We start from the raw sequence: 27934 nt of genomic DNA on the forward strand, positions 1-27934 counted from the left end.
CTGGGCACTCACTAGCACCGTTGAGACAAAAACCCAGGTTTGTAGCCTTTACATATACTTCGGTGGAGAAAGAGTGAGGGCCTCGGTGAACTAAAACGTCCAAAAAGGGGAGTTTATAGTTGGCTTCAAGTTCATGGGTGAAGTCAAGGGAGGAATGACATTTAAAGGTGCTCACAATTTGTAAAATACTGTTCTCATTTTCTGCACTGATGAAAACATCGTCTATGTACCTTACATATACAGATGGTAGAAGTTCGGGGTGATGCAGAAAAATTCTCCTTTCTATGGTGCCCATATAAACTCTCCTTTTTGGACGTTTTAGTTCACCGAGTCCCTCACTCTTTCACAGGGACCTTCATAGGGACCCCAGGTCCATCCTTTGCAACTGACATTTTGCCTGGGAATATAAAGTTTACACAGAACATAGTTACTCTGTTTCCACCTGGGATTACCTCATCATTATATGTAGTAGTTGCCATACTTGGAGCCATTTTAGTCTCTGGACACTCAGACTTGAAATGACCAGCTTTACCACAAAATTAACATGTAATTTTGGACCTGTCAACAATACCATTACCCTAAGATGCACCCCTATTAGACCTGTCTGGTGACTTACTACCACGCTACCATGGAGTGGTTGGGGTTCTTACGAGTTGTGGCTGGAGAGTGAGATTGTTTACTACTTCTATGGGTTAAAGCATAGTTTTCTGCCAAAATGGCAGCACGTTCCAGTTCCGTTACTTCTTTCTCAAATAAATGGGTACGGACGTCGGCTGGTATACCCTTCATGAATTGTTCCAATGCAATCAGTTCACTTAATTGTTCTATTGTTGTTATTTTACTGGCTGACAACCACCTATCACGGACCTTACGAACAGTGTGACTGTACTCAATGAGTGACTGGCCCCCTTTATAACAGCCCCTGAATTTTTGCCAGTGAAATTCTAGAGTGCATAAATAGGCTTTGAGAAACTGATCTTTTACAAGTTCGTAATTATTTTGGGAGTTAGCAGAGAGGGACAAGAATTGGGAGCGGCCCTTGCCTTTCAGGTCAGTACGGACCAGTACACACCAAGACTGTGCAGTCAGGAGAGAGTATTTGCCAATCCCTCAAACTGTTCAAAAGATTCCTCGGGGTCAGCTTCATCAAAAGTGGGGACCAAGCGTGCCACCTTGGTTATATCAAACCTTTCCCCTAGATGCCACTTGGGCAGAGACAGATTAGATTTCCATTCTTTCTATCTCCGTCTTTTTCCCGGTCCTCCAGTTTTAGTCTCTCAAACTCTCTCTCCTTTGCCCTGTCCACCAGTTTTGATTTCTCATATTCTCTCTCTCCTTTGCCCTGTCCACCAGTTTTATTTCTCATATTCTTTCTCCTTTGCCCTTTCCACCAGTTTTGATTTCTCATATTCTCTCTCCTTTGCCCTGTCCACCAGTTTTAATTTCTCATATTCTCTCTCCTTTGCCCTTTCCACCAGTTTGAATTTCTCATATTCTCTCTCCTTTGCCCTGTCCACCAGTTTTAATTTCTCATATTCTCTCTCCTTTGCCCTGTCCACCAGTTTTAATTTCTCATATTCTCTCTCCTTTGCCCTTTCCACCAGTTTGAATTTCTCATATTCTCTCTCCTTTGCCCTTTCCACCAGTTTTAATTTCTCATATTCTCTCTCCTTTGCCCTGTCCTCCTGTTTTAGTTTCTCATATTCTCTCTCCTTTGTCCTTTCCACCAGTTTTAATTTCTCATATTCTCTCTCCTTTGCCCTTTCCACCAGTTTTAATTTCTCATATTCTCTCTCCTTTGCCCTGTCCTCCAGTTTTAATTTCTCATATTCTCTCTCCTTTGCCCTGTCCTCCAGTTTTAGTTTCTCCAACTCCAGCTCCATTACCCTTATCTTTTCAGAGCCAGCCCCCATTGCAGTTCCCACGTCCTCCATGTGCTCCATCACCAACGACTTTGCACTCTCTTCCAGAATTTCACGCGTTATCAAACCTTGAACAATCACTGCCATTAATTCGGCTTCCTTAGATCTCTCATTTATTGGTATACTATAAAATTTTGCAATTGCAATCCAGTCATTCTTGTGTACCGTGCACGTCTGCAAATATGCAAGTTGTGGTTCTTTAGTAAATGTATTTAAATCAAATGGTTCCATGTCAACCAAAAAATAAATAAATAAAATACAATTTCTAAAACGCTTTTCAATACACAATCCTGTACAGGTTCATGTGAATCACTGCCACCCCCTATTACTGCATAGTACCCGGCATCTCCATTTTGTTATGCTTTATCATGTGCATTTATAGCTTTTCATCAGTAATCCATAAAATATCGTAAGTAAATTGAAAAATGCAATAATTTTCTATTATAAACCCATTCAACTCCCGAAATTAGAATGAATAGATAATATGATAAAATAGAAAGAATGTAGTAATGAAGCGTAGTAGAATTATCAGTACAATACAGTATAGTTTTCAAGCATAGAGATGGATTAGTATTGTCTCGTATCATTAGACTCTTCATAAACCTTGAATAACTCAATTATACACTAAATTAGTTAAATCACAAACTTAGAGTCTACCGGTCAACACATCAATTGTATATCGCCTTATTAAAACATGGCGAGTAATTAGATTTACACGGGCACTGGAACAATTCCTAAAACACATGTATATATAATCTATGTATAATTTAATCACTTAAAAGCCAATTTATAAAGGTTTACCAGCCTTACCAAAACAACAACAACAACAACAACAACAACAACAACAACAACAACAACAACAACAACATCCGCCTCCTTCAACCATCGACTTCATCAATTCCATAAGAATACAATTTCCTATATATAAAATGAATTCCTAAAATTTCATATTAAGAAATCCCAATCAAATTTACTTAGATAAGTCAACACAATACAACATTAATGTTCAAAAAATAAAACAATACTAAGTAACTTCACATCCAGCAACCACTTTGGAAAATATGTACGTTTTATGACATGAATGTATTTCCTTATCACACTGATAATAATGATGATGATGATGATGATGATGATGGTGATGATGATGATGATGGTGATGGTGATGGTGATGGTGATGGTGATGGTGATGGTGATGGTGATGGTGATGGTGATGGTGATGGTGATGGTGATGGTGATGGTGATGACGACGATGACGATGATGATGATGATGATGATGATGATGATGATGATGATGATGATGATGATGATGATGATGATGATGATGATGATGATGATGATGATGATGATGATGATGATAATTATAATGATAATAATGATAATGATAATATTGATAACGATAATAATGATAATAATGGTAATAATGATAATAATGATAATAATGATAATTATAATTATAATAATGATAACATTAATGATAATAATTATAATTATAATAACATTAATAATAATAATAATAATAATAATAATAATAATAATAATAATAATAATAATAATAATAATAATAATAATAATAATAATAATAATAATAATAATAATAATAATAATAATAATAATAATAATAATAATAATAATAATAATAATAATAATAGTAATAATAATTATAATAATAAAGTCCGTCAGGATATGCCAAGAGTGAGAACACAGTTTTTGCTCAACAGTGATATAATAACTATTCCTGATCACTCTCGAATTAAAACATGTGTTATATATGATTGTATTAAACATGATGTAAAATGCTGTGATGACAAATAAAAGGCAGGCGATACTTTGTAGTATAGAATCGGATGGGAAGGTCGAGATGTTCGCTAGTTCTATTGTTCTATTGTTTACATTTTGTTTTACATTGATTGGATGACCATTGAACATGGCCATATAAGTAGTTGCTTAATTTTCTCGGTGAAAATGACTTAGTTCAGCATGTAAAAGAACCCACAAGACATGGGAATTTACTCGATCTATTGATCACTAGCCGCGAAAGCATGATAATCTTAAAATAGATACTTGTGTATCCAAAATATCCAATTTCAATAAAGCTCAGATAATAGGACTACGTCAGGAGCTTCAGCTTACAGATTGGGAGGCAAAATTAAGCAAAAGACCTGTAGATCAAATGTGGGAAATATTTCAAAATACGCTTACTAAGATGATTCATATTTACATCCCGTTTAAGGACAGACGTCCCCGAAATGAGGCTCGCCCAAAATGGCTTGACAAAGAAACTAAAAATATATTGTTAACAAAACTAAAAAGAGACAGGCTTATAAGAAATACAAGTGCTCGGGTGCACCTAATGACTATCAGAGTTATGCAATAATACAGATAGATAAAAAAAAAACAATAGAAAATCGAAAACGAGAGTACGAAATGAATATCACTGATAAACCCAAAGAGAATCTCAGAGAATTCTATAGTATTAGAGATAAAAAGGTTATTAGGAATCACATTGGCCCACTATTATCTGCTGACGGTCAACTTGAACATTCAAACGAAGGAATGTGTGATATTTCAAATAACCATTTTAGCTCAGTATTCGTAAAAGAAACACCTCAAAATGAACTCCAAACTAAAACCTGTGAAAATTTTAGGGTGAGCTTACTACAGTAAATAATAAAAAAAAAAAAATAATAATAAAGGTGTATAGAGAAACCCAAAATTAATAAAACACCAGGGCCTGGCGGTTGGCATCCAAGAATCTTAAAGGAAATGAAAAATGAGTGTTGTTCCATTAGAAATTATTTTCAAGAAATCCATCATATCCGGAGATGTCCCAAGAGAATGGAAGCTAGCTAACGTTACTCCCATATTCAAAAAAGGTGACAAAAAGAAACCAAATAACTACAGGCCTATAAGCTTGAATTCAATCGTAGGAAAAATTATGGAAACTATTATCAGAGATGCTATCGAACATCATTTAGAAAGTAACTGTTTGATAAATGATAGCCAGCATTGATTCAGAAGGAAACGTTCTTGAGTGACTGACTCAAATTCTACAACACAGTCATCTCGAATTATGACAAAAGAAACAATATAGATTTGATATATCTAGACTTTCCAAAGCTTTTTATACCGTCCCCCACGAAAGGCTACATACTAAATTAGCTTCACACGGAGTAAATGGTAGCCTATTCAGTTGGACTAGAAATTGGTTGAATGTTCGAAAACAGAGAGTTGTTTTAAATGGAAAAACATCTAGATGGACAATTTTTACAAGTGGAGTTCCTCAAGGTTCCGTTCTTGGGCCACTTCTATTCATAGTATATATAAATCATATAGACCACGGACTAAAATCTATTGTCTCCAAATTTGCTGATGATACAAAACCGTGCGGAATGGCAAATGCTCACTTAAATCAATTAGATATTCAAGAAGATTTAGATAAATTACAGCAATGGTCTGAAAAGTGCTTAATGAAATTTAACACAAGTAAATGTAAGATTTTGCACATAGGTAAAAATAACAGTAAGTACGATTACAAGTTATTTGGAAATTCGTTAACAAATGTTGATAGTGAAAAGGATTTCGGCGTAATTATCAGTAGCGATCTCAAATCATGTAAGCAGTGTATTTCAGCCTCTGAGAAAGCAAACAAGATTCTAGGATTGATTGTGCGATCTTTTGACTTCAAAAGTCCATCTCTCATTAACAAGCTATATAAATTGTTAGTTCGTCCACATTTGGAATATGCTGTTTCTGCATGGTAACCAAATCTCATTAAAGACATTGACAGATTAGAAAAAGTACAACGGCGAGCCACAAAACTGATTCCAAATATCAAAAGTAAATCATACGAAAATCGACTAAAACACATGAATCTGTTTTCCCTCAGAGGTGACTTGATACAGGTCTTCAAGATTCTAAAGGGAATTGACAACATCAAAAGTGACAAAATTTTCACACTGAATGAGAATCCGACAAGAAATAATGGTCTCAAACTGTCAGGAAATAGACTTAATTTGGAAGTGGGTATAAACAACTTCGCCAAACGTGTAGTTAATGAATGGAATAAACTTCCTGCAGAGGCAGTGCAATCTAGTTCAGTTCGAACCTTTAAGACTCGTTTAGATCAGGGGTGGGGAACCTTTTTGTACATGAAGGCCACCTTACAATTCATCGTCCCACATAGAGGCCGCACTGATTATTATTATTATTATTATTTTTTTTTTTTACAATTATTTCATCCCTTTTTAGGGGACGGTGTAAGTTTTCCGCCCCCTCCCTACAAATTCAGTTTATTTGTTTGTTTTTTTTTTTTTTCATTCTAAAAATATACATATGTATAAACTTTTTAAATTATTTTCTACCCATTTTTCTAAATTTCGAAGTGGATGCAGAAGTTACACTTGACCCTTTTTTTTTTATTATACCCTTTTTATGAATTTGATTTAAATTCAAAACGATTTAGAAATGCAAAAAATGCTTATTGATATTTAATGAGACAAAAATACTAAGCAAAAAAAATTGCATAAAATGTAATTATGAAATGAAGATTCAAAATCTTAAAAAAACAAAAGCTGGTCATGTTTTAAGATGCAGAAATAAAAATTGCAAAAATTATTTAACATCCCCATTTTACACTTTGATAAAGGGTTTTAAAATTACAATTAATATTCAACTAAGATTAATTTATTGCTTTATTTTAAATGACACGATGGAAAGAACGGAAAGGGAAACAAAGCTTTCAAAGAAAACAATTATTATGTATAATAAAAAGTTGAGAGAAAATATTTGTAATTTTAATGTACAAGATAATGAAAAATTTGGAAGCGAAAATTCCTAAGTTCAAATTGACGAAACGTGTTTTATGAAATCAGAATTAATTACTTATCCTTCGGCGCACAATGATAAATAAATAAAAAAAACTTATTTGGCTTATTGGGGCATATGATGAACGCACAAGAAACGTAAAAATTCAAATTTTAAAAAATAGGAAAGCATCTACATTTATGCATTAAAGATATATACACAGTAAATCTATAATTGTTAAGACGCACATCCTTTATATTCATGTGCAATTTCAAAATTAAATAATATTCATAGTATCGTTAATCACTCGAATATAAGAATATAAAAGTGGATACGTAGATCCTTTTTATACAAATTAATGACTTCTTTGAGTTTACTTCTTTCGAGAAAGCATTTTGATATCAGGCTCTAACATAGTTGTTCTTAGTTTTAATTGGACATCCAAATGTTCATCTGTCAACTGTGTTCTCAGCGAATTCTTTATTTGCGTCAAGCACGAGAATGTGGATTCACAACAGTATGTTGTAGAAAAGCAGGAAATCAATCGACATGCATGTTCACGAAGACGAGGATCTTCTACCGCCTTTTTCCAAATTTCAATAGGATCTTCCCTGTTGTCAAACAGAGATTTCAAGTTATTATCTTCAGACATTTCAATAAGCTCCATCTGTAACTCTTCGGGAGCCTCAGATACATTAACTAAGTGAGGCTGAAAAGCAAGTTTCAGAGTGATGTTATGCTTCTCAAAGTCATTGAATCTTCTATTGTATTCTTCGATTAATGAGTCTAAAACTGACTCGTATTCTTTAAAAGAGTCATATATATCTTCATTTTCACTCATTACCTTCGTAAACTGGGGAAAGTGCTCTTCTGAATGTTTTGATTTAGCCAAAAGAGACTTGAAAAACAACAGCTTTTTTCTAAATGCCAGAATTTTTTGCCACATATCAAAAATAGATTTATTTCTGCCTTGCAACGAAATGTTTAACTCATTTTGTTTTGACATCACATCACATAAAAAAGCAACATCTCTGTAAAAATTTGGATCTGATAATTCACAATGTTTGTCATTTTCTTCAAAAAAGTCAATTATTTGCCTTCGTAAAGACAATTTTTTTTCCAATAATTTCCCTTGTGACAACCAGCGTACTTTTGAGTGATAAGGCAAATCTACACTAATTACTTCGTTATCCATCATTAGCATGTTTCGAAATTGACGATGCTTCGTGGCATTTGCTCGAATATAGTTTACAGTACTTATGACTTTTTGCTGTCATTTAAAATGACAGATTTTGCATAGAGATTTTGTTGATGTAAAATACAATGAAAAGAAATCAGCACATTTAAATCTTTGGTTTCTCTTTTAAGATGCGCAATAAATCCTTCATTCTTAGCCAACATAGCTGGAGCAACATACACGTCGAGACTGTACATATTCAAACCAGGCTTAATGACCACCTTATTAGTCGATAGCACCATCCGTGTACACACTTACCAAATTAGTAAAATTTAGTCCTACTTTATGACATTGGTCTTTGAAGTTGTTAAAAACATCTATGCCCCGCGTCCTTCTTTAAGGGTGCCTAAAGCAAGTAATTCTTCAAATATTTGGAAATTATCAGTAATAGCACGAATGAAATACAATACTTGTGCTGAATCTGTGGAATTTGTCGATTCATCCAAAGCTACTGAGTAATATACATTTTTTTGGGGGGGATTACATTTTTGAGTTGCTCTGTTACATTACAGGCCAATTCATGCTGTCGATCTGTATTAGTCCTTCTTGTTTTTCTTTTTTTGTTGGATCTTTAAGGCTATCGACCTATAATGAGGTCATTAAGCCTGGTGTGAACCTGCGATCCTTTTTAATCTACCATTATAATTTCCACAATAGTCCTGTTGTGCGCAAATAAAATACTACTTTGTCAATAAGTAAACGGTCATCGGTCAAAAGATTTGTAGTGCTTAGTTGAATTTTTTTAAGTTTACAATATTGTATAAGCGCTTTGCGCTGTGTGTTGTACTTTGAGCAGTGTAGGAGTATGTGTCTTATGGATAGTATGGTGTTGCAGGTGTTGCATTGAGGAGGAAATACGCCGTTTATGTATGGGTTCAGGTGGGTGAGGCGGGTCGAGTTCATCCTCAGTCTTGCTATGGCGATTTCCTCGAGTCTGTTGTTTCTGTATGATGTCGACCAATCTGTTATGTTTTCCTTTTGTTTGTGCAAGATGTGAAGGTTGTTCCACTGGAGTTGCCAGTGGGTGTGTAATTGTTTTCTTAGTATGGAATTGAAGGTACCTTTGTCCAGGGGTATGTCTGTAATAGTGTCTTTTTCTAAGGCAGATTTGGCTAAGGTGTCCGCTTTCTCATTCCCGAAGATCCCAATGTGGCTGGGAACCCAAGAGAGAATAATGGACTTGTTAGTCGTCGACAATGTGCTAATGATTTTGCCCAGGAGGAAATTTTCCATATGGTTACCTATCTTAATTGTTGGAAGTGCGCTCAGAGAGTCTGTGAATATGACGAACTTACTATGTGTGTCAGATTGAGCGTTTTCTATGGCTTTGTATATGCCGAAGAGTTCTGCGATATATATGCTCGTATGGTCCGGCAATCTGAACATCATCCGGGTTTTGTTGCTGTATAACCCTGTCCCAGTTTTGTGGCCGCACTTGGAGCCATCCGTGTACAGTGCCCTGTGGTCATTGTACTTGTTGATCATTTCTAGGGTCTTCTGTCGTGTTTCTTCTATTGAAGATGATTTCTTCCTGAGGTCCTGGTTGGTGTTGACATTCAGGGCGATGTTTTTCCACGGCGGTGGGTACGTATATTCTATCTTTTCTATTGACCACAGTGGCACTGAATACTGTTCGCACAAGAATCGGATCCTGATGGGAAGGGGATTTAGGCTGGAGTTGGTGAAGTGTTCGTGCTGTTTTATCGTTTGCTTGCAGGGATGTTGTTGGATGCGAAGCACTTTGGCGGCGTATCGTAGTGTGAGGTGCTCGCGCCTGTAGTGGAGGGGGGGTACGTTTGATTCAACCTCCAGCCTCTCGATTCTTGTGCAGCGTAATGCTCCAAGTGCTATTCTTAGGCCTTTGTTTTGGATGATGTTCAGGGGTTGTAACGTGGTTGGTGTTGCCGAACCATAAATCTGACACCCATAGTCTAATTTAGATCTAATTAGGGATTTATAAATCATTAGCAGGGATTTCCTATCTGCTCCCCAATTTGTGCCCGTTAGTTTACGTAGCAAATTAATTCTCTTGTTGCACGCATCAACTAGATATTTTACATGGGCCTTCCAGTTTAGCCTGGAGTCCAGTTTCAGGCCAAGGAAAAAGGTTGAATTTTGTACTGGAATGGGAGTACCATGTAATTGCAGATTTATTTCTGCCTGGGCTCTGCGTGAAAATACAATTACTGTTGACTTTAATTCCGAAAACTTAAATCCCCATTTGTCAGACCAGTCCTGGAGCGAGTCCAGGGCCAGTTGTACGCGAGAGCCGGAAAACTTGGCGTTCGGTGAGGAATGCCAGATTCCGACGTCGTCAGCGTATAATGAGTATTTAAGGTTCCGAGGTGGAGCGGGTAGAATATCGTTTATGAGCAACATAAATAATGTGGGACTTAACACACTTCCCTGTGGTACGCCATTTTCTTGTATGCGTACTGTTGAATAATAATTTTGATTTTTAACGGAAAAAGTTCGTTCTTTTAAGAAATTTTGAATGAAAATAGGGAGATTCCCTCTAAGTCCAAGTGCATAGAGTTTTTCGAGGATACCACGTCGCCATGACATGTCGTAGGCTCTTTCCAAATCTAAAAAGCAAGCAACAAGATATTCTTTCCTCTCGAAAGAGGAGAGGATATCTTGTTCTAAGTTGACCAAATGGTCAAGACTACTTCTATTTTTCCTGAAACCACATTGGGCAGGAACTATTAAATTTTGAGACTCTAGGATGAATTTTAATCTGTTATTGGCCATACGTTCTAATACTTTGCATAAGCAGTTGGTAAGCGCTATAGGGCGATAAGAGGAAGGACTCTTTGGGTCCTTCCCCTTTTTGAGAATAGGTATGACGTGGGCATGTCTCCATGTTTTTGGGAATTCTTGACTAATCCAAATTGCATTGTATATTTCTAATAATTTTTTCAGTGAAATTGAATTCAAATGTTGCAGCATCTCATACCTAATCTCATCTGGGCCAGCAGAGGTTCCTCTACACGAGTTTAAGGCTTGTTGAAGCTCGTGTAGTTGGAAGGGGGTGTTATAATCGTGGTGTGTCTGTGTATGGAAGGTCAGAGGTTCTGCTTCCCGTCTTTGTTTGTGTTGTAAAAAGGTTGGTGAATAGTTATTTGTGTTGCTTGTTTGCGTAAATGTGTCTGCGATTGTGTTTGCGATGTCCAGGGGAGCATCTACAAACGTGTTTCCAATAGTTAGGGTCTTAATGTTTGGTGTATATTTGCCGTCTATTTTTCGGACGGCTGACCAGATTTGTGATAGAGGAGTGTTTGTGTTTATTGTGGAGATGTAATCATGCCAAGACTTTCGTTTGGCATGTTTTATTGTTCTACGGGCCTCTGCTTGCGTCTTTTTAAAAGTAATAAAATTTGGTGCAATCGGGTTATTTTTAAAAGTTCGATATGCCCTATTCCGCTTGCAAAGTGCTTTTCTGCAGTCTGATGTCCACCAAGGAACTCTATGCTTGTGAAATACCGAGGTTTTTGGTATATGCTTAATAGCTGAATTCAAAATAGAGTTGGATAAATTGAATATTTTGTCATCCATATTATCCCCTGTGATGTGTTGGTGGTTGTGCGAAACATTTCCCAGTTGGCTTTTTTTATGTTGAATTTGGGACAGGGAGGGGGTGGGTTGTCTCCGTAGGCTGGAGGAGCCGTAGTGTGGTCACCCCCTATTTTTAGTATTACTGGGAAATGATCGCTGAGCATGGTGTCGTCATGCGTGTGCCATTGTGTGATGTCTGACAACGCAGGAGATGATATGGATAAATCTATACATGAAAATGAACCCCTAGTATTGTCTACTCGAGTGGGACTGCCAGTGTTTAGGAGGACCAGGTTGTTAGTGTTGAGCACTTCTTCCATCTGCTCCCCTCGTGGAGAGGTTTTGTTGCTACCCCACATGCGATGGTGGGAGTTGAAATCTCCCACTATCAGTTTGTGGTGGGGTAGTTGTTCTATCAACCCGTTTAGTTCCTCTAGTGGAAAACGAGGGTCGGGAGGTAGGTACAGGGAGCAGATGGTTACGAGTTTGTTGTGCAGTTTAGTTTTTATAGCGACTGCTTCCAAGGTGGTGGCCAGTGGTAGTTCCACTTGGGGAAGGCAGTCGCTGACTGCAACTGCGACCCCCCCTCCAGGCGCCAACCTGTCCTTCCTATAGGTGGTGTAGTTCTTCAGTTTGAACTCAACACTGGGGTTAAGCTGAGTCTCTTGTAGACAAATAACTGAGGGGTTGTTGAGTGAGTTAAAAATTATTAAGTCATTTAATTTACTTCTAACACCTCGGCAATTCCACTGGATTATTTTCATTTTTTATTTTTATTTATTTATTTATTTATTTATTTATTTATTTATTTATTTATTTATTTATTTATTTATTTATTTTTTATTTTATTTTATTTTTTTTTTTATCTGCTTCGGTTTCTTCCTTTCTTGGCCTTAGTGGGAGAGGTGTGTTTAGCCCCGGATGAACGGTCTGGGCTGGTAATAGGACTTAAAAGTCGTTTTTGGGAAACGGAGATCTCCATATTGACATCCTCTTCAGTACGTGTGGGCACACGTTTGGAAGGCTCTGGGATGGCCGGGGAAGGAAGGTGCGAGTGAGTTTGCCTGTTACTTTGGCGGTGTTCTTTGTCCTTGGAGTGCTTGCTCTCAGTTTGCGTTTCAATGGTTCTGTACGTTTTTTTGATAGCCGAAGCATAGGAAGTTGCTCCGGAAGTACTAGTTGGGGTAACTAGTCTTTCCATCACACGCTTCCTTGCTTCGTAAAAGGATATGCCACAAGTTGCTTTCTCTGTACAGATTTCTTTTTCTAATTTGAAAGTGGGACAGTCTCGAGAGGTGGATGCATGGTTGTTATTGGAGGGGCAGTTAACACATTGAAACACCTTTGCAGAGCAAGCATCCATAGGATGTTCGCCTGCACATTTACCGCATACGACTGTTTGTTTGCTGCAGAATTTGGCTAGGTGACCATATTTGAAACATTTGTTGCAGCGCAAAGGATTGGGGACATATGGTCGTGTTGGGACATGGATGTATCCAATTTTAACGTGGTCAGGGAGGGTTGTCGAGTTGAAAGTGAGGATTATTAGTGGCGTGTTCACTCGCATGTTCCTTTCTCGGTCCAATCGCGTTATAAATTTGACATCTAATATTCCTTCAGATTTCATTTCTTCGAGGATGTTACATTCTTCCATGATCATCAAATCTCTGCAGTGGATTACTCCTCTGCAGGAGTTGAGTGACCTAGGGAGGGATGCAACAACATCGAAGGAATGGAATTTCCTAGCCTTAAGAAGATCGCGTGTAGCTCTTCCAGAGTTGGTGGTAACTTGGAGGTCTCCGCTTCTAAGTTTCTTAACTTGGTTGATATCATTGGTAAATTGTTCAAGACATTTTTTGAGCATAAATGGGTTTAGGTCAGCTAATCGGGTCTGGTCAGAATGAAGAAACACGTGTCTAGCCTTGTCCGGGTCGATATTAGGGTCGTCAGGGGAAGTCCTCCTAGTTTGCAGGGATGGAGTTGAGGACTCCATCCTGCGCGTTGGGGTGGGGGGACGAGCCCCCTGGTACACAGAAAAATGTGCTCAGCAGAGCAAAATATAATATAACGGGGTCACACAGCTTCCTTTGGCGACTGGTGACAGCCGCGTAGTAGGACCACTGTGTGCCCAGTGGGTACGGGGTCTACACTACTTCTAAACTACGACAGAATTTACTAGATTTCGCCGGGCCGGACGACGAAGAAGTCTGTGCGGATCCCGGAGAGCTACGAAATGACGAGAAAATGGTATAAGGTCAAAGTGCTGGGAAATGCCCAGAAGTGGGTGGCAGTGTTAACTACCAACAAGGCTATCCAACGTAAAGTTGGATTGCGTGAACAAGTTAACTCTAGAGAGTAGCCCTAGCGAGTATAACTATGCTCGTGCAAATACGGACTGTCTGCTGCTAAGAGCTGCCGACGTCTGTGTGGTCCTTCTTGAAAGAGGCACCTCTTTATATTTGTTAACTTTATCTGGATCTATACATCTTACAACTTCTAAAATACATTTCTTTATGAGTTCTGCATCGGTAAATGGTTTACCCTTTTTTCCAAGCATATATACAACTTTATAGCTGGCTTCTGTCGTAGCATTCCCTTGATGTAACACAGAATGGAACAATTGTCTGCTTTTCCTTTCCATCTTTCAGTTTCTGCAGTGCTATCTTTCGAGACTCACACTCTAATTTGGCATATTTATTGTCTTTATGAAGAGCCTAATGTTGCTGTGCATTGAATTTCTTAATCGTTACAATTGTGGTATCACACAGCAAGCAAGACGTTTTGCCGCCACAATTCACAAAAAAATATTGCAGTTCCCATTCTTCATTAAAGATCCTATTTTCTTCTTTCAAAGTTCGTTTCAACGTTTTTGACATAATTCTGGGTTAAAAAAGAATTGTATTTATTCTGAAATACCGATAAGAAATAAAAGGATAATAAAGGCCGGCCGCACACTGACCCAAACAAGAGACGATAAAACTGCAACCAAAACCATGTTCTTGGTCTTGACTTCGGCAATTGTCACACCGATCTGAGACTGAATAACAATAACATCTAGATTCATTGTATTGTTTTTTCTGTAGTTAATACTATTATTTATCATTACCTAATAATCCAAATTAGTGCCGAAATAGTCAAATATCGACGGTTTTCACTTTCGCAAAACAATGACGATAGCTGAAGTCATGACCAAGATTCCAAGATCATGGTTTCGAATGCCGATTTATCTTTTCTTGTCTAAGACCGTTTTGTCTGGGCAGTGTGCAGCGGGCCTACAGAGTAGCAATAAATACGATCACTGTGGCACTTATTAAGTCTCAATGATAAAAAGCAAATCTGCAGAATTACGAGTAACGCAGGCACTGATGTGTGTAATTGTACGTTTTCAAATGAGGCTATATCTAACTCAGACTTACAGTCTCACAAGACAAGTCACTGTGCAGTTTGTCACGACCACGCAGTTACTGAGAGTGGCACACACCACCATAGTTGTCATTTAGTCATTTACAAATATTTTCGTTCCTAGTTTTTTATTGGTTTTATTAGATTTTAAAATGCAGTATAATGTTTTTCCCATATAATAATCATCAAAACCATGATTAATTGTCGATGAATTACTAAACATCTAATATCCACACTACTTGGTCCAAAAATATGTGAAAATGGCAACAATGACTTCACAGTGAGGAGGTGGACGAGACGGGAACTCTTCGTAAATTTTACGTGAAGTCACTCACTCCCACTAGGGTGGCGTAGCTGACAAGGAAATATTGCCTTTACATGTTGCATGCTTTAAGTTAAAATTCATTGGGGTCAGAAAAATCGTTCCAATTTCTGGAAGTGACATCACTGAACACGGTTAACTTTGCTTTCGTCTATGTGTGTGGTGTATATTATAAGTTTCAGGTGTATAATGATTTCAGACTTAAAAAATATTCAAGGTCTTTTAAAAAAAATAATATGTATATCAAAGGCCGCAGAAGGCCGCACTTGATGGCCCGGAAGGCCGCAGGTTCCCCACCTCTGGTTTAGATAAACACCTAAGCAAGATGTTGTAATGCCTGCCATTTATTCTATATTATCTGTTTATTTGTTTGTTATTGTTTGTTTGTTTATTATTATTTGCTTGATTTTCATTTATTATTACTTATCTGTCAATTTATTATCATCTACTATTTACCTGTTTGTTTATTATTATAATTTTTGCTTATTTTTCTTTTATTTATTTATCACTATTATAATTTTTTCCGCATCCGACCTAGTTATGAACCAAAAGTTTTCCTGTTATCGTGCCTCACCTTTGTAATACTTTGTAAAGCTCGTAAAGTGCTTGCAATATATAGTGACGTCATGAGAGAAAGCCCCCCCCCCCCCACGCTTACCTTTTGGTGGACTCAAATCTTTACACTCATCCGAAACTACAGTTTAGAACGAATATAACTGCTAGTAATACGTGTGAAGTTATTTTCATAAATGAATAATACTTTTCAATTACTTAAAACGCTGTATGAGAATCATTCGGCTACATATGGATTTTCTAGCATTGACAAATTATATAAAGCCGCTAAAAGACCGCAACCAAATATTACTAAAACAGACGTGAAAAAATATCCCGAGACTTCTAGAGCTTACACTTTACACAAACTTCAACCCAAGAAATTTAAAAAGTTCAAAGCTATCGCCGCTTAGCCGAGTTATTCTAACAAGCGATATTACAGATTTTTCTCATTTACAAAAACATATGTATTGACGGGTTTTTTTATATTTACAATTGCAACTTTTAAAAAGGAAAAATAGTCAGCATGTTCTACAAGCTTTGAAAAATAGATCAAATTCTAACGAGAGTCGAACATATACTAGGTTATGGACCGATTTTGATGGAGGTTTTTATAATAAAGATGTGTAAAGTTGATTAGAATCTAAGATCATTAAACTATATAGCGTATATTCTCATGAAAAGGCCTCTGTAGCCGAACGTGTAATTGGAACATTGAAAAATAAGATTTACAAATATTTAACAAACAAAAATCCGCACTCATATATCAAAATGATATTGTAAAAGCATACAATAATACAATTCATACAGGGTTGAAAATAACAAGATAACTCAATTTATTTTAAATAAAAGAAAAAACAATTATGGACAAAACATTTTAAACTAATGTTCAAAGATAAAAGGGTGAATAAATTAAAAAGAAACAACAGCTCTACATTGAAAGTCGGGGAAACAGCACGTATCGTCAACTCTAGAAGAGATAAACCGTTTAATAAGGCATATCTAACACAAAATACTGAAGAAATTTCCCGCATTTCAGAAATATCAGTCGTAGGTGATTTTAAACATTTATACATTGCGCGACCTGGAAAACGAACCCATTTCAGGAAGATTTCATAGGTCTGAACTTACGCCTGCAGCTTTATCCGACTATTACCCAGTTGAGATCAAGGGGAAATGTCCATTTTATCGGTTATCCCGTATCTTCTCAGCGGTCGATTAGTTCTCGTGACATGAAATAAATTTCTAATGGGTAAGAAAAACAACATTTTCTTTATAAATATTTTTATCTGATCAAGTTGCTTTCCAAATTAAAACCAAATTTACGCGATAAAATCATTAAAGGTTTTACAGGTTGCCATATTAACTGTATATCTGAAATGTTTTCAAACATCTTGAAAAGAAATCTTACGTTGGAAAGTAAAATAATTGAAAATTAAAGAAACATAATTCTTTGATTAAAAAAAATAGCCTATAAAAAGACACCTCCATATGAAAGGAAAATGCTTTTAACTTCTAAAAAAGGAAGTTCCATATTGAGTATTTTGTTACCGTTAGCAGTGTTATGTCATTATACACCGCATCCCCGAAACAGTATAAAGCGAATTATAAGTGTAAATTAAAGCAACGCAGTAATATAACAAAAAGAAAAAAAAAGCTGTAAATGGATTGCATACTAATCTCAAGACATACATACATACATACATACATATACCAAGGCTTTTTCCCCCTTACAAGGGAGGTAGCCAACACAATGAACCTTCGTTCCATGAAACATTACTCACAGGAACATTTTGTAGATGAACCGGGTAGGACAGACTAGTCGCCAGTACTAGATTGTATCGATGTTTATAAGGCTTGGTCTAATTTTAAGTACACATTTCTTACTATCATAGAGAGAGTAGCGCCTCTCAAAGAGATACGAATAAAACAGAGGACGGAGCCATGGATGACTAACAAAGTACTGGGTTTAATTAGAGATAGAGACAGATTTATTGCCAGATTTAGGAAAAGTGGAAATCAGGAGGACAATAATGGCTTTCTGTACTATAGGAATCAGGTGAAATATTGGAAGAAAAAATCCAAAGCTGATTATTGTACTAACATGGTGCACGAGAACAAACACGATCCAAGGAAGCTATGGCAAACACTGAAGACCCTAGAAGTTCACACAAAGCCTAGTATCAAAGTAGACAGGATAGGACTCATGATAAACGGCGAGCTTAACTCTGATAGGAACACCATAGCCAACCACTTCAACATCTTTTTCACAACCATAGCCACTATACTAGTAAAATCCCTCCCAGCGGGTTCTGGGAAGTTTGGGCTGGGGTACGTTCAGGAGTACTATAAAGACAAGTCCACAAAGTGTTTCAAACTACATAAGACCACTCAAAAAGAAGTGTTTAAATTACTGGCTAGCATAAGTGCTAATAAGGCTACAGGGTTAGACGACATTCCTGCGAGGTTTGTTAAGGGTGGAGCCACAATTATAACTCCCCCAATAACCCACATAATAAATTTGTCTATCGGTTCAGGATTTATCCCAAGCGACATGAAAAGGGCTCGGGTAGCACCTCTTTATAAGAAAAACACAAAAACTGAGGCAGGTAACTACAGGCCTGTTTCAATTCTAGGTATTATTTCCAAGGTTTTGGAACGTATCGTATACAATCAGTTAGATACCTACCTCAGGGAACGTAATCTACTATACGACATGCAATCTGGTTTTAGAACGAATTACTCAACAGACACCAGCTTAATATACCTTTGCGATCTAATAAAACAGGAATGCGATAGAGGTAATTACACGGGTTTAGTCTTGTTGGATCTACAAAAGGCATTTGACACAGTGGACCATGATATTTTATTAGAAAGAACTTCAGGCATTAGGAGTGGCGAATATTGGCTGGTTCAAGTCCTACCTTACAGGTCGCAAACAACTTGTACAGGTAAATGAAGCCTGCTCAGATGGCAGAGAGATAACGTGTGGTGTACCACAAGGTTCAATTCTAGGACCGCTACTGTTCCTGGTCTATATTAACGACATGCCAGGTGCGGTGAACTGTAAGTTACTGCTATTTGCTGACGACTCCGCTCTAATTGTCTCAGATAGGGACCCAGTTGAAGTAGAGGAGAAATTGAGTGTCGAACTGCCATCGGTCCAGGAGTGGCTCATAGATAATAGGTTGTCTTTACACCTCGGTAAAACGGAAAGTATTGTCTTCGCATCAAAACCCAACCTCGGGAAACACAGCGATGTACAGGTCAGATGTGGGGTTAATGTCTTGGAGTCAAAACAAGAGGTAACCCATCTTGGAATACCCTTAGATCAGTCCCCTCAGGGAATGCCATAACGGATAAGATTGTATCCAAGTGTTCACATAAAGTCAAATTTGTGTACAGAAAAGCCACAAATTTTGATCTGGAAACAAAGAAGCTTCTGGTCTCAGCCTTGTTACAACATCACTTTGATTACGCTTGTATCTCTTGGTACAGTAGTTTGAGCAGAAAAAAAACAGTCCCGGCTACAGGTTACACAAAATAAGATAATTAGATTCATACTAAATTTACCTCAACGTAGTCATATTGGTATTGAAGAATTTAGCAGAGTAGGATTGTTACCTATAAAATATCGTGTCCAGCAGCTGAAACTAAACCAGGTTTACAATGTCGTTCATAATTTTGCTCCCTCATATGTGAGCTGTAATTTTACATTATCGGCTGAGAACCGAACCCGGAACAGTCAAGAGTCTCTTATTGTACCTCATGCAGGTCCTTTCACCAAAAACAGCTTTCACTTCACAGATGCTCAACTATGGAACTCACTACCTGCGTCCATTAAGAAGTCAAATAGCAAGGTTACCTTCAAGAAAAAAATCAAGGGTTACTATATGTCTCAGCTATGGACAGAGAACAGCCTTGATTTTATGTACTACTAGCTTAGTGAGGGATACCTGATTCCATGAGTAATATCATCCAGATCTGCGTTCACTCATAACTGTTCTGACCTCCCCACCCCCTTTTTTTTTATTTTGTCCTTCAGATGTTTAGTTTAGTATAACAATGATTGATGTTACAAATTGGTTTCCACCTTTGTTTTGCTGGTCATAATATGGTATATGTCTCAGGTGGGGTCCGAGAACAGTTATAATCTGACCTTTTTCCTCGTTCTCCTTGTTGTTTTACTCATACGAGTACTGGTCCCCTGGTCCCCACCCCCCCCTTTTTTTTTTTTTTGTCCTTCAGATGTTTAGTTTAGTATAACAATGATTGATGTTACAAATTGGTTTCCACCTTTGTTTTGCTGGTCATAATATGGTATATGTCTCAGGTGGGGTCCGAGAACAGTTATAATCTGACCTTTTTCCTCGTTCTCCTTGTTGTTTTACTCATACGAGTACTGGTCCCCTGTACCCTACCTCTGGTGCTTCAAGTTATAATGTACTACTCCCTAGTGCTCATAGTAATTGCCCACTCCGTCCTGAGATTCAGGTTAAATGTTAGATTTAATCAATAGGTGACCCTAGCTGCAGTGTAGCATTCACTATAACAACATGTTGATACAGCTGTAGAATATTGTAGTATATAATTAATGGTACTACTCTGATATAGTATTCACTCATACATGTTGATACAGCTGTAGAATAATGCAGTATATCATTAATGGTATTATTCTGATATAGTACTCACTCATACTGTTTTGTTACAATTCAACGTTATTTTGTTGTTCCTTTAATTAATGCAATGTTCCTTTTTGTGATGGTGCTCAATTGTTGGTCTCAATATCCTATGTGTACAAACATTTTAGTAATATTAGCAAAACTATAACAATGTTTGTGTCATATGTGTACTGACTGGTATTACTCATGATTGTCTCTGGTCCCCTTAACCCCCTACGTATGTTGTCTGTGTGACTTAGTGTAGAATAACAATCTGATGAGGACCACAATGGAAATAAGCGTACATGCTTTTTGTGTTATCCTCGGCAATTTGCAATTATTATTCCGAACTATGTGTTCTTGTCATTATTTGCACTTCATGTACATTGATTCATTGCCAAATAAAGTCTATCTATCTATCTATCTATCTATCTATCTATCTATCTATCTATCTATCTATCTATCTATCTATCTATCTATCTATCTATCTATCTATCTATCTATCTATCTATCTATCTATCTATCTATCTATCTATCTATCTATCTATCTATCTATCTATCTATCTATCTATCTATCTATCTATCTAACGAATAAAAAAAAGAGGTTGAGTTGTAGCAAGGTCATGCCTTAAAATTTCGTTCTCTCTAGAATTCATGTACCATAGTCGTTTTCTTTGTTTAATATTGTCACCTCGCTAGAACTTGAATTAGAGAAATATAACATTAATACTGTCATCTCCCACATATCTATATGCAAATATCTAAAAACATTAGTACTATTATTCCATAAGGTTTAAATTGTATTATGTAAGCCTATCTAATAGTGGTGCTCCTAAACGTTCCTGCCCAGTGTGGTTTCAGGAAAAATCAAAGTAGTCTCGATCATTTGGTTTACTTAGAACATGATATCCTTTCAAGTTTCGAGAAGAAAGATTTCCTTGTAGCTTGCTTCTTAGATTTAGAAAGAACCTACGACATGGCATGGCGACGTGGTATCCTCGAAAAACACTTGGCCTCAGAGGGAATCTCCCTATTTTTATTCAAAACTTTTTACTAGAGCGAACATTCTCTGTCAAAATTCAAGATTGCTTTTCATCAGTATGCATACAAGAAAATGGTGTACCACAGGGAAGTGTGTTGAGCCCCACATTTATGTTACTTATTAACGATATTCTACCTGCTCCCCCTCGGAACTTTAAATACTCATTATACGCTGACGACGTCGGAAACTGGCATTCCTCATCGAACGCTAGTTTTCCGGCTCTAGCGTACAACTTGCCCTGAACTCGCTCCAGGAATGGTCTGACGAATGGGGATTTAGATTTTCGGAAGTAAAGTCAACAGTGATTGTATTTTCACGCAGAGTACAGACAGAAATCGATCTGCAATTACTTGGAAATCACATCCCAGTACAAAATTCAACCTTTTTTCCTTGGCCTGAAACTGGACTCTAGGCTAAAGTAGAATGTGAAGTACCTAGTTGATTCTTGCAACAAGAGACTTAATTTGCCTCGCAAACTAACGGGCACAAATTGGGGAGCAGATAGGAAATCTTTGCTATTGATTTAAGAGTCCCTAATTAGATCTAAATTAGACTATGGGTGTCAGATTTATGGTTCGGCAACAACAACCACATTACAACCCCTAAACAACTTCCGAAACAAAGGTCTACGACTTGCACTTGGATCATTACGCTGCACAAGAATCGAAAGGCTGGAAGTTGAAGCCAATGTTCCCCCCTCCACTACAGGCGCGAACTCCGCTACGCCGCCAAAGTGCTTCGTATCCCACGCCATCCCTACAAGCAGGCGGCGTCCCAATACGAGCACTTTACCAACTCTAGCCGTAATCCCTTTTCCATCAGGATCCGATCCTTCTGCGAGCAGTATTCAATGCCACTGTGGTCTATTGAAAAATTGAAGACGTTCCACATACCACCGTGGGAAAAGATCACCCTGAACGTCGACATCAATGAAAACCTCCAGAAGAAATCGTGCTTGGTAGAAGAACATAGACAGAAGACCCTACAAGTCATCAATGGGTACATTGGCCACAGGGCACTGTATACGGATGGTTCCAAGTATGGCCGTAAAACAGGGACAGGATTATATAGCTCCACATCCCGGACCATACGAGCATATATATTGCCGAACTCTTCGGAATATCCAAAGCGATAGAAAAGGCTCAATCTGACACACATAGTAACTTTGTTATTTTCTCATATTCTTTGAGTGCATTACAGTCAATTAAGGCAGGTAACCAAATGGGGAATTCTCTCTTGGGCAAAATCATTAGCGCACTCTCGACGACCAGCAAGTCCATTATTCTCTCTTGGGTTCCCAGCCATATTGGGATCTCCGGGAATGAGAAAGCGGACACGCTGGCCAAATCTGCGTTAGAAAAGGACTCTATTATAGATATACCCATAAACATAGGCACTTTCAATTACACACCCACTGGCAACACCAGTGGGACAATCTACACATCACATACAAACAAAAGGAGCACATAACAGACTGGTCAACATCATACAGAAGCAATAGACGGGAGGAAATCGCCATAGCAAGGCTGAGGATGAATTCAGCCTACATCACCCACCTAGATCCTTACATTATTGACGTATTTCTTCCCCAGTGCAACACCTGCAACACTACACTATCTATAAGACACATACTCATACTCTGCATGAAATATAACACACGGCGCCAGGCGCTTATATATCACTGCAGACTCAAGAACATTCAGTTAAACGTGACAAATCTTTTGCCCAATGACTGTATCCTTATTGACAAAGTGGTGTATTATTTGCACACAGCAGGACTGTTGTGGAAATTGTAATGGTAAATTAAACAGGATCGCAGGTTCACACCAGGCTTAATGACCTCATTATGGGTCAATAGCCTTAAGATAAAAAAAAAAATGTATTTTGTTCTTCTTGCATAAAAAAATTGTTTCACCGCCAAGACAGCGGGTTTGTTTATGTATACCTCACATTATAATTCTAATAAACAGTTCCGAGAGAATTGGAGTTTGAATAATTTCATTTTCTCACTGAAGTGTACCTTCACCACTACCACCACTACGTAATACTCAAACACTACAGCGTCATCTTTACGAATAACTACACGTGGTCAAATATATCGACAGAGGAAGAGTATATAAACACAATTCACACGGCGTACAAACATCCGAGACAAAATTATTAGACAAGACACGCGCAAAGAGGATAGTATGTCAAACGTACGTATGTATTAACAAATTATGTCGTGAGCAGTCGAAAAATGCACATTTGGCTAAGAAAGTGTTCATTATTACGCATCTGTTCGATCTTTACGATAAATTAATGACGCAAACAAATCTTGTATATTATGAAGATAACGTTCGGACCCGGCTAAAGAGCAACATTAACGTTCTCATGCCGGCAGAAATGGAAGTGAAAATTTGACACTTTAAGAAGAAAAACCTTGATTCTGAAGCTACAATTACAACTTTTGAACATTGTAAGACTATGACAGAATACTTACGTCGAGTGATATAGTTTCAGATGTATGGCACCGTCGAACAGGTTACGAACATATGATCGACCTTGAAGGCTGGAGAATAGAAAAGGTCGTCCTTGAAGGCAGGAGGATGAAATGAAGGTTCCCTCTCTTGAACGTGCATACACTTTCAAAACACACACGAACTCTCATATAGCGTTCGAGATGGAGTCTACACATATAATATACAAGACAGACAGTCAAATATCTGACGACTCATACGATGCAGACGGTACGGGGATTGCATTTGTTATAGATTGCATTGAGTTAACCCCCTATGGGATTAGTACCTCTCTACAAAACAAATACGATCACCTGCGTCTCTTCAAAGAACGATCTGCATTGTATAACACGCACAGAGCTACCCTCGACACACAAAGTAGTCCTGGCGACACCAAAATATATATTCAAGAGGATAGAGCTATTATCACAGTTCTTATTTCACATTACAGTGTTAGCACCCATATCGAAAACAACATCAATATAACAAAAAAATTGAGACGTCAGTGGAACAAGACGTTCACCGACCGTTTACGTCAGCACACAGACTGTGTTCAGACGGGCTCCAAAAATGATGGGGATATTTGATCTATAAATTTTATAACGGTGAAGTTATAAACCGCGTTATCTTCCCTGCAAAAAACTGTGTGGTTTTGCAAGATAACTTGTGGTATGTGTAGTACTATCCAATTTTAAAAGAATTCGTGTCTAACACTTTAGCACCAAATGACATGATTTTGGTGCTCGTCGGTTGCCAAAGAAAAGTTGACTCAAGTGAAATTATCCCTAATGAAGTTGTAGACCTGACACTAAGAAAACGAAAACTAATTGACCACGAAGAGGACAGTGACAAAAAGACTATCAATAAAATAAATAAAAATAGATAATCTTAATGATGTACTAACCCATGTAATGTAGAAATAAACTTCAGTGTAATTAATAATGTACTAATCAACAAATAATATAATATTCAATGTAATGTAACCAACATATAATGATATTGATAATGAATAAAAAGAATGTAAATTCAATTACAATGTACTAATCAACAAATAATATAGTATGTAATGTAATGTAACCAGCATATGATAATATTGATAATAATAAGAATAATGTAAATTCAATCATAATGTACTAATCAACAAATTATATAATATGTAATGTAACAAAAATATAATATTGATGTTCACTCACCTCCTGCTCACCCTCCTCCTGTTAGACTGCTACGGTCTGTCAGTTCTTGCGTCAGAGGAATCTTCTCCATTGGGTTCCGTATGGAAATAGATTCAATTTGGAAGTAGGTAGAAACAACTTTGCCAACCGTGTAGTTAATGAATGGAATAAACTTCCTGCACAGGTAGTGCGATGTAGTTCAGTTCGAAGCTTTAAGACTCATTTAGATAAACACCTAAGCAAGATAATGTAATGATTATAATTTATTCTATATTATTTGTTTTTGTTTTGTTATCATTTGTCTGTTTGATTTTCATTTATTATTAGTTATGTGTCAATTTATTATTGTTTACTGTTTGCCTGTTTGTTTGTTATTCAACTGTACCTATGCATTTATTTATGTATTTTGTTTGTTGCATACATTATTATAGCTTTTTTTTATTGTTATGATTTTTTTTTTCGCATCCGACCTAGATGTGAACCAAAAGGTCTCCTGTCGGCATGCTCCACCTTTGTAATCCTTTGTAACTTCTTCTATGGTGGTACCTCTCTTCTCGACGGCCCTCTCTATGTTTGTCCTCCACTTCATTCGCGGTCTTCCTACAGGTCCTTTTCCAGTTGGTCTCCATTCGTAATACCTTCGAGGGTATCTTTCTGATTCCATTCTTTTTACATGCCCATACCATCTTAGCTGTGCTCATTCAACATAGCCCAACACTGAGTCAAGTTCAGGCTCGTCGAGTATCGTTTTGTTTCTAATGATGTCTAAGCATGAGTATCTTCTAATAGCTCTCAGTGCTTTAATTTCGGCCGTCTGGATTTCACTTAATGTATTTTTATGTCAATTTCCAAACCTCACAACCATAAGTATGGGCCGAAGTATAGTGACATAAATAGTTTTCCTAACACGGGTTGGTACTGCAGTATCTTTGAGGAATGGGTAAAGAGAATAAAATTCTTTGTTATATTCAACAATCCTAGTGTTAAAATCAGCTCCAAGGTTCTTAAAATTTGATACATCTGTAACTTTCTTTTCATTAATCTATATCTCATCATTGGATTCTTCTCTGCTAATAACAATTATTTCGTATTTCTCAGCATTCAGTTCCATACCCATCAAAGTTAACTGTTCCATCCACTTATTCACTGCTTCCTGCAGAGTTTCCATGCTTTCTGATATCAGGGCTACATCATTAGCATACGCAAAGGTTATGATCCTATTGATAATAAATTAAATTGTAAAAAAAAAAAAAAAAAAAAGCATAAGTTTCACTATCCTATTTGAGGGCTACAATAATGTTTTCTAAATCAGTAAACGTTTAGTTCTGATTTAGTAAACATCGATTAATCATGGAAAATCAAGAAGAGTACTACACAAATGTCTTTTCATTAGGGAGCTCGGATATACTGTATATCCGCAAAACACTACAGCGCGATTTACCAGTCATATTCATCCTTTAATCTTAAATCCAGAAAAACGATGTGAAGTGTGTTTCATGAATATACTCTTTCCGCAGAATATATACACATTGAAACAAAAAGATGAGAAATTATTTATAACATTACTGGGTAAATCTGGAAACTTATATACGGAAATACTAAAGTACATACCTAGGGAAGGTGCCATTACAACTGTTTCAGCAGATCTTGTTGATCATGTAAATCGGGAATTAGTAAATTCTCTTAAAGTACATTTTAACGATAGTTATTCACATTTCTTCGACAATAAATATCCCCTAATGGAATTTAGTTACCTTCAAAACATATAATGTTATCTACACACTTTAACATTATCAAACCGGCTGAGACATTTAGTGTGGGATGAAATGTTTTATGTTTCCTAAAATATCAAAGATATTAGGTTTCGACTCTGTAAAACGTTACAAGATATTCATAAATGGCTCAAGAACATCACAATCAAAGGCGATTGTAGCCCCTCGCCAGCTTTAGACACTAAATCTTATAAACTATATTTTTGTTTACAGTGACATTGTTCACCCTACACGTTTCAATGCACAAGTGAATATACTGGATGCAATATTTGTAGGCAACATTACAGCTAAGAATAAATCTGTATTGATTTATATCCCTTTGCAAACGGTTTCAGTTATCATACCCGATCAGGTTGGTGATGATATACCTTTCGAAAACGGTAATTCTATAACTTTAGTGTTATATATCCGAGAAAAAAGGGTTTATGAGGTAGTAAACTAATAGACTTAACACAGTATGAAAATGGATTTCCACGGATTAACACATAGTTGTCCGTCAGAAGACGATTTTTTAGCCTTATTTTCAAATCCTATTTTATTAAAAAGAGGAGGCTTGGCAGATATCGCAGAAGAAAAATGTCGTTAGGGCATCTATGTATATAAGAAAAAAATAAAGTTTTCCAGTTTTGAAAATTTCCTGGCGTTTTTATGATTTTTATGACCACCTTCCGAAATCCGGCAAAAATGTTCCATTGTGTAAGGAATCTGATTGGCTGAGAGAGTGGTGACGTCACGGCAACGGAGACAACTGATTGGCCGAGAGTGGTGACGTCACGGCAACGGAGACGACTGATTGGACGAGAACACTGACGTCACGTTAACGGAGACGATTGATTGGCCGCGAGCGAAGGGCAGGGAGTACAAGAATGAGTTTCCCTAACTTTACGCCTCACTCCAAAAAACCTCTGTAACAGCCACAATTAAGAGATTCTATAGGAAAATATTGGGGTTCAACAATATGTTACGAAATAGCAAAAATTACGTGTACTTTGATGA

The 27934-nt window shown here is 37.1% G+C and overlaps 1 protein-coding gene across 1 annotated transcript; it reads right to left on the reverse strand.

The window, feature by feature from the left end:
* Positions 1-7098: 7098 nt before the first annotated feature.
* Positions 7099-7566, reverse strand: LOC143039301 (EPM2A-interacting protein 1-like). The gene has a single exon (XM_076209177.1). It carries the CDS (start codon positions 7564-7566, stop codon positions 7099-7101), a length of 468 nt encoding a protein of 155 aa, XP_076065292.1.
* Between the last annotated feature and the right edge of the window lie 20368 nt (positions 7567-27934).

This window comes from Oratosquilla oratoria, chromosome 26 (assembly GCF_046742065.1).
Source record: "Oratosquilla oratoria isolate Oo_2021 chromosome 26, ASM4674206v1, whole genome shotgun sequence".
Classification (NCBI taxonomy): Eukaryota; Metazoa; Arthropoda; class Malacostraca; order Stomatopoda; family Squillidae; genus Oratosquilla; species Oratosquilla oratoria.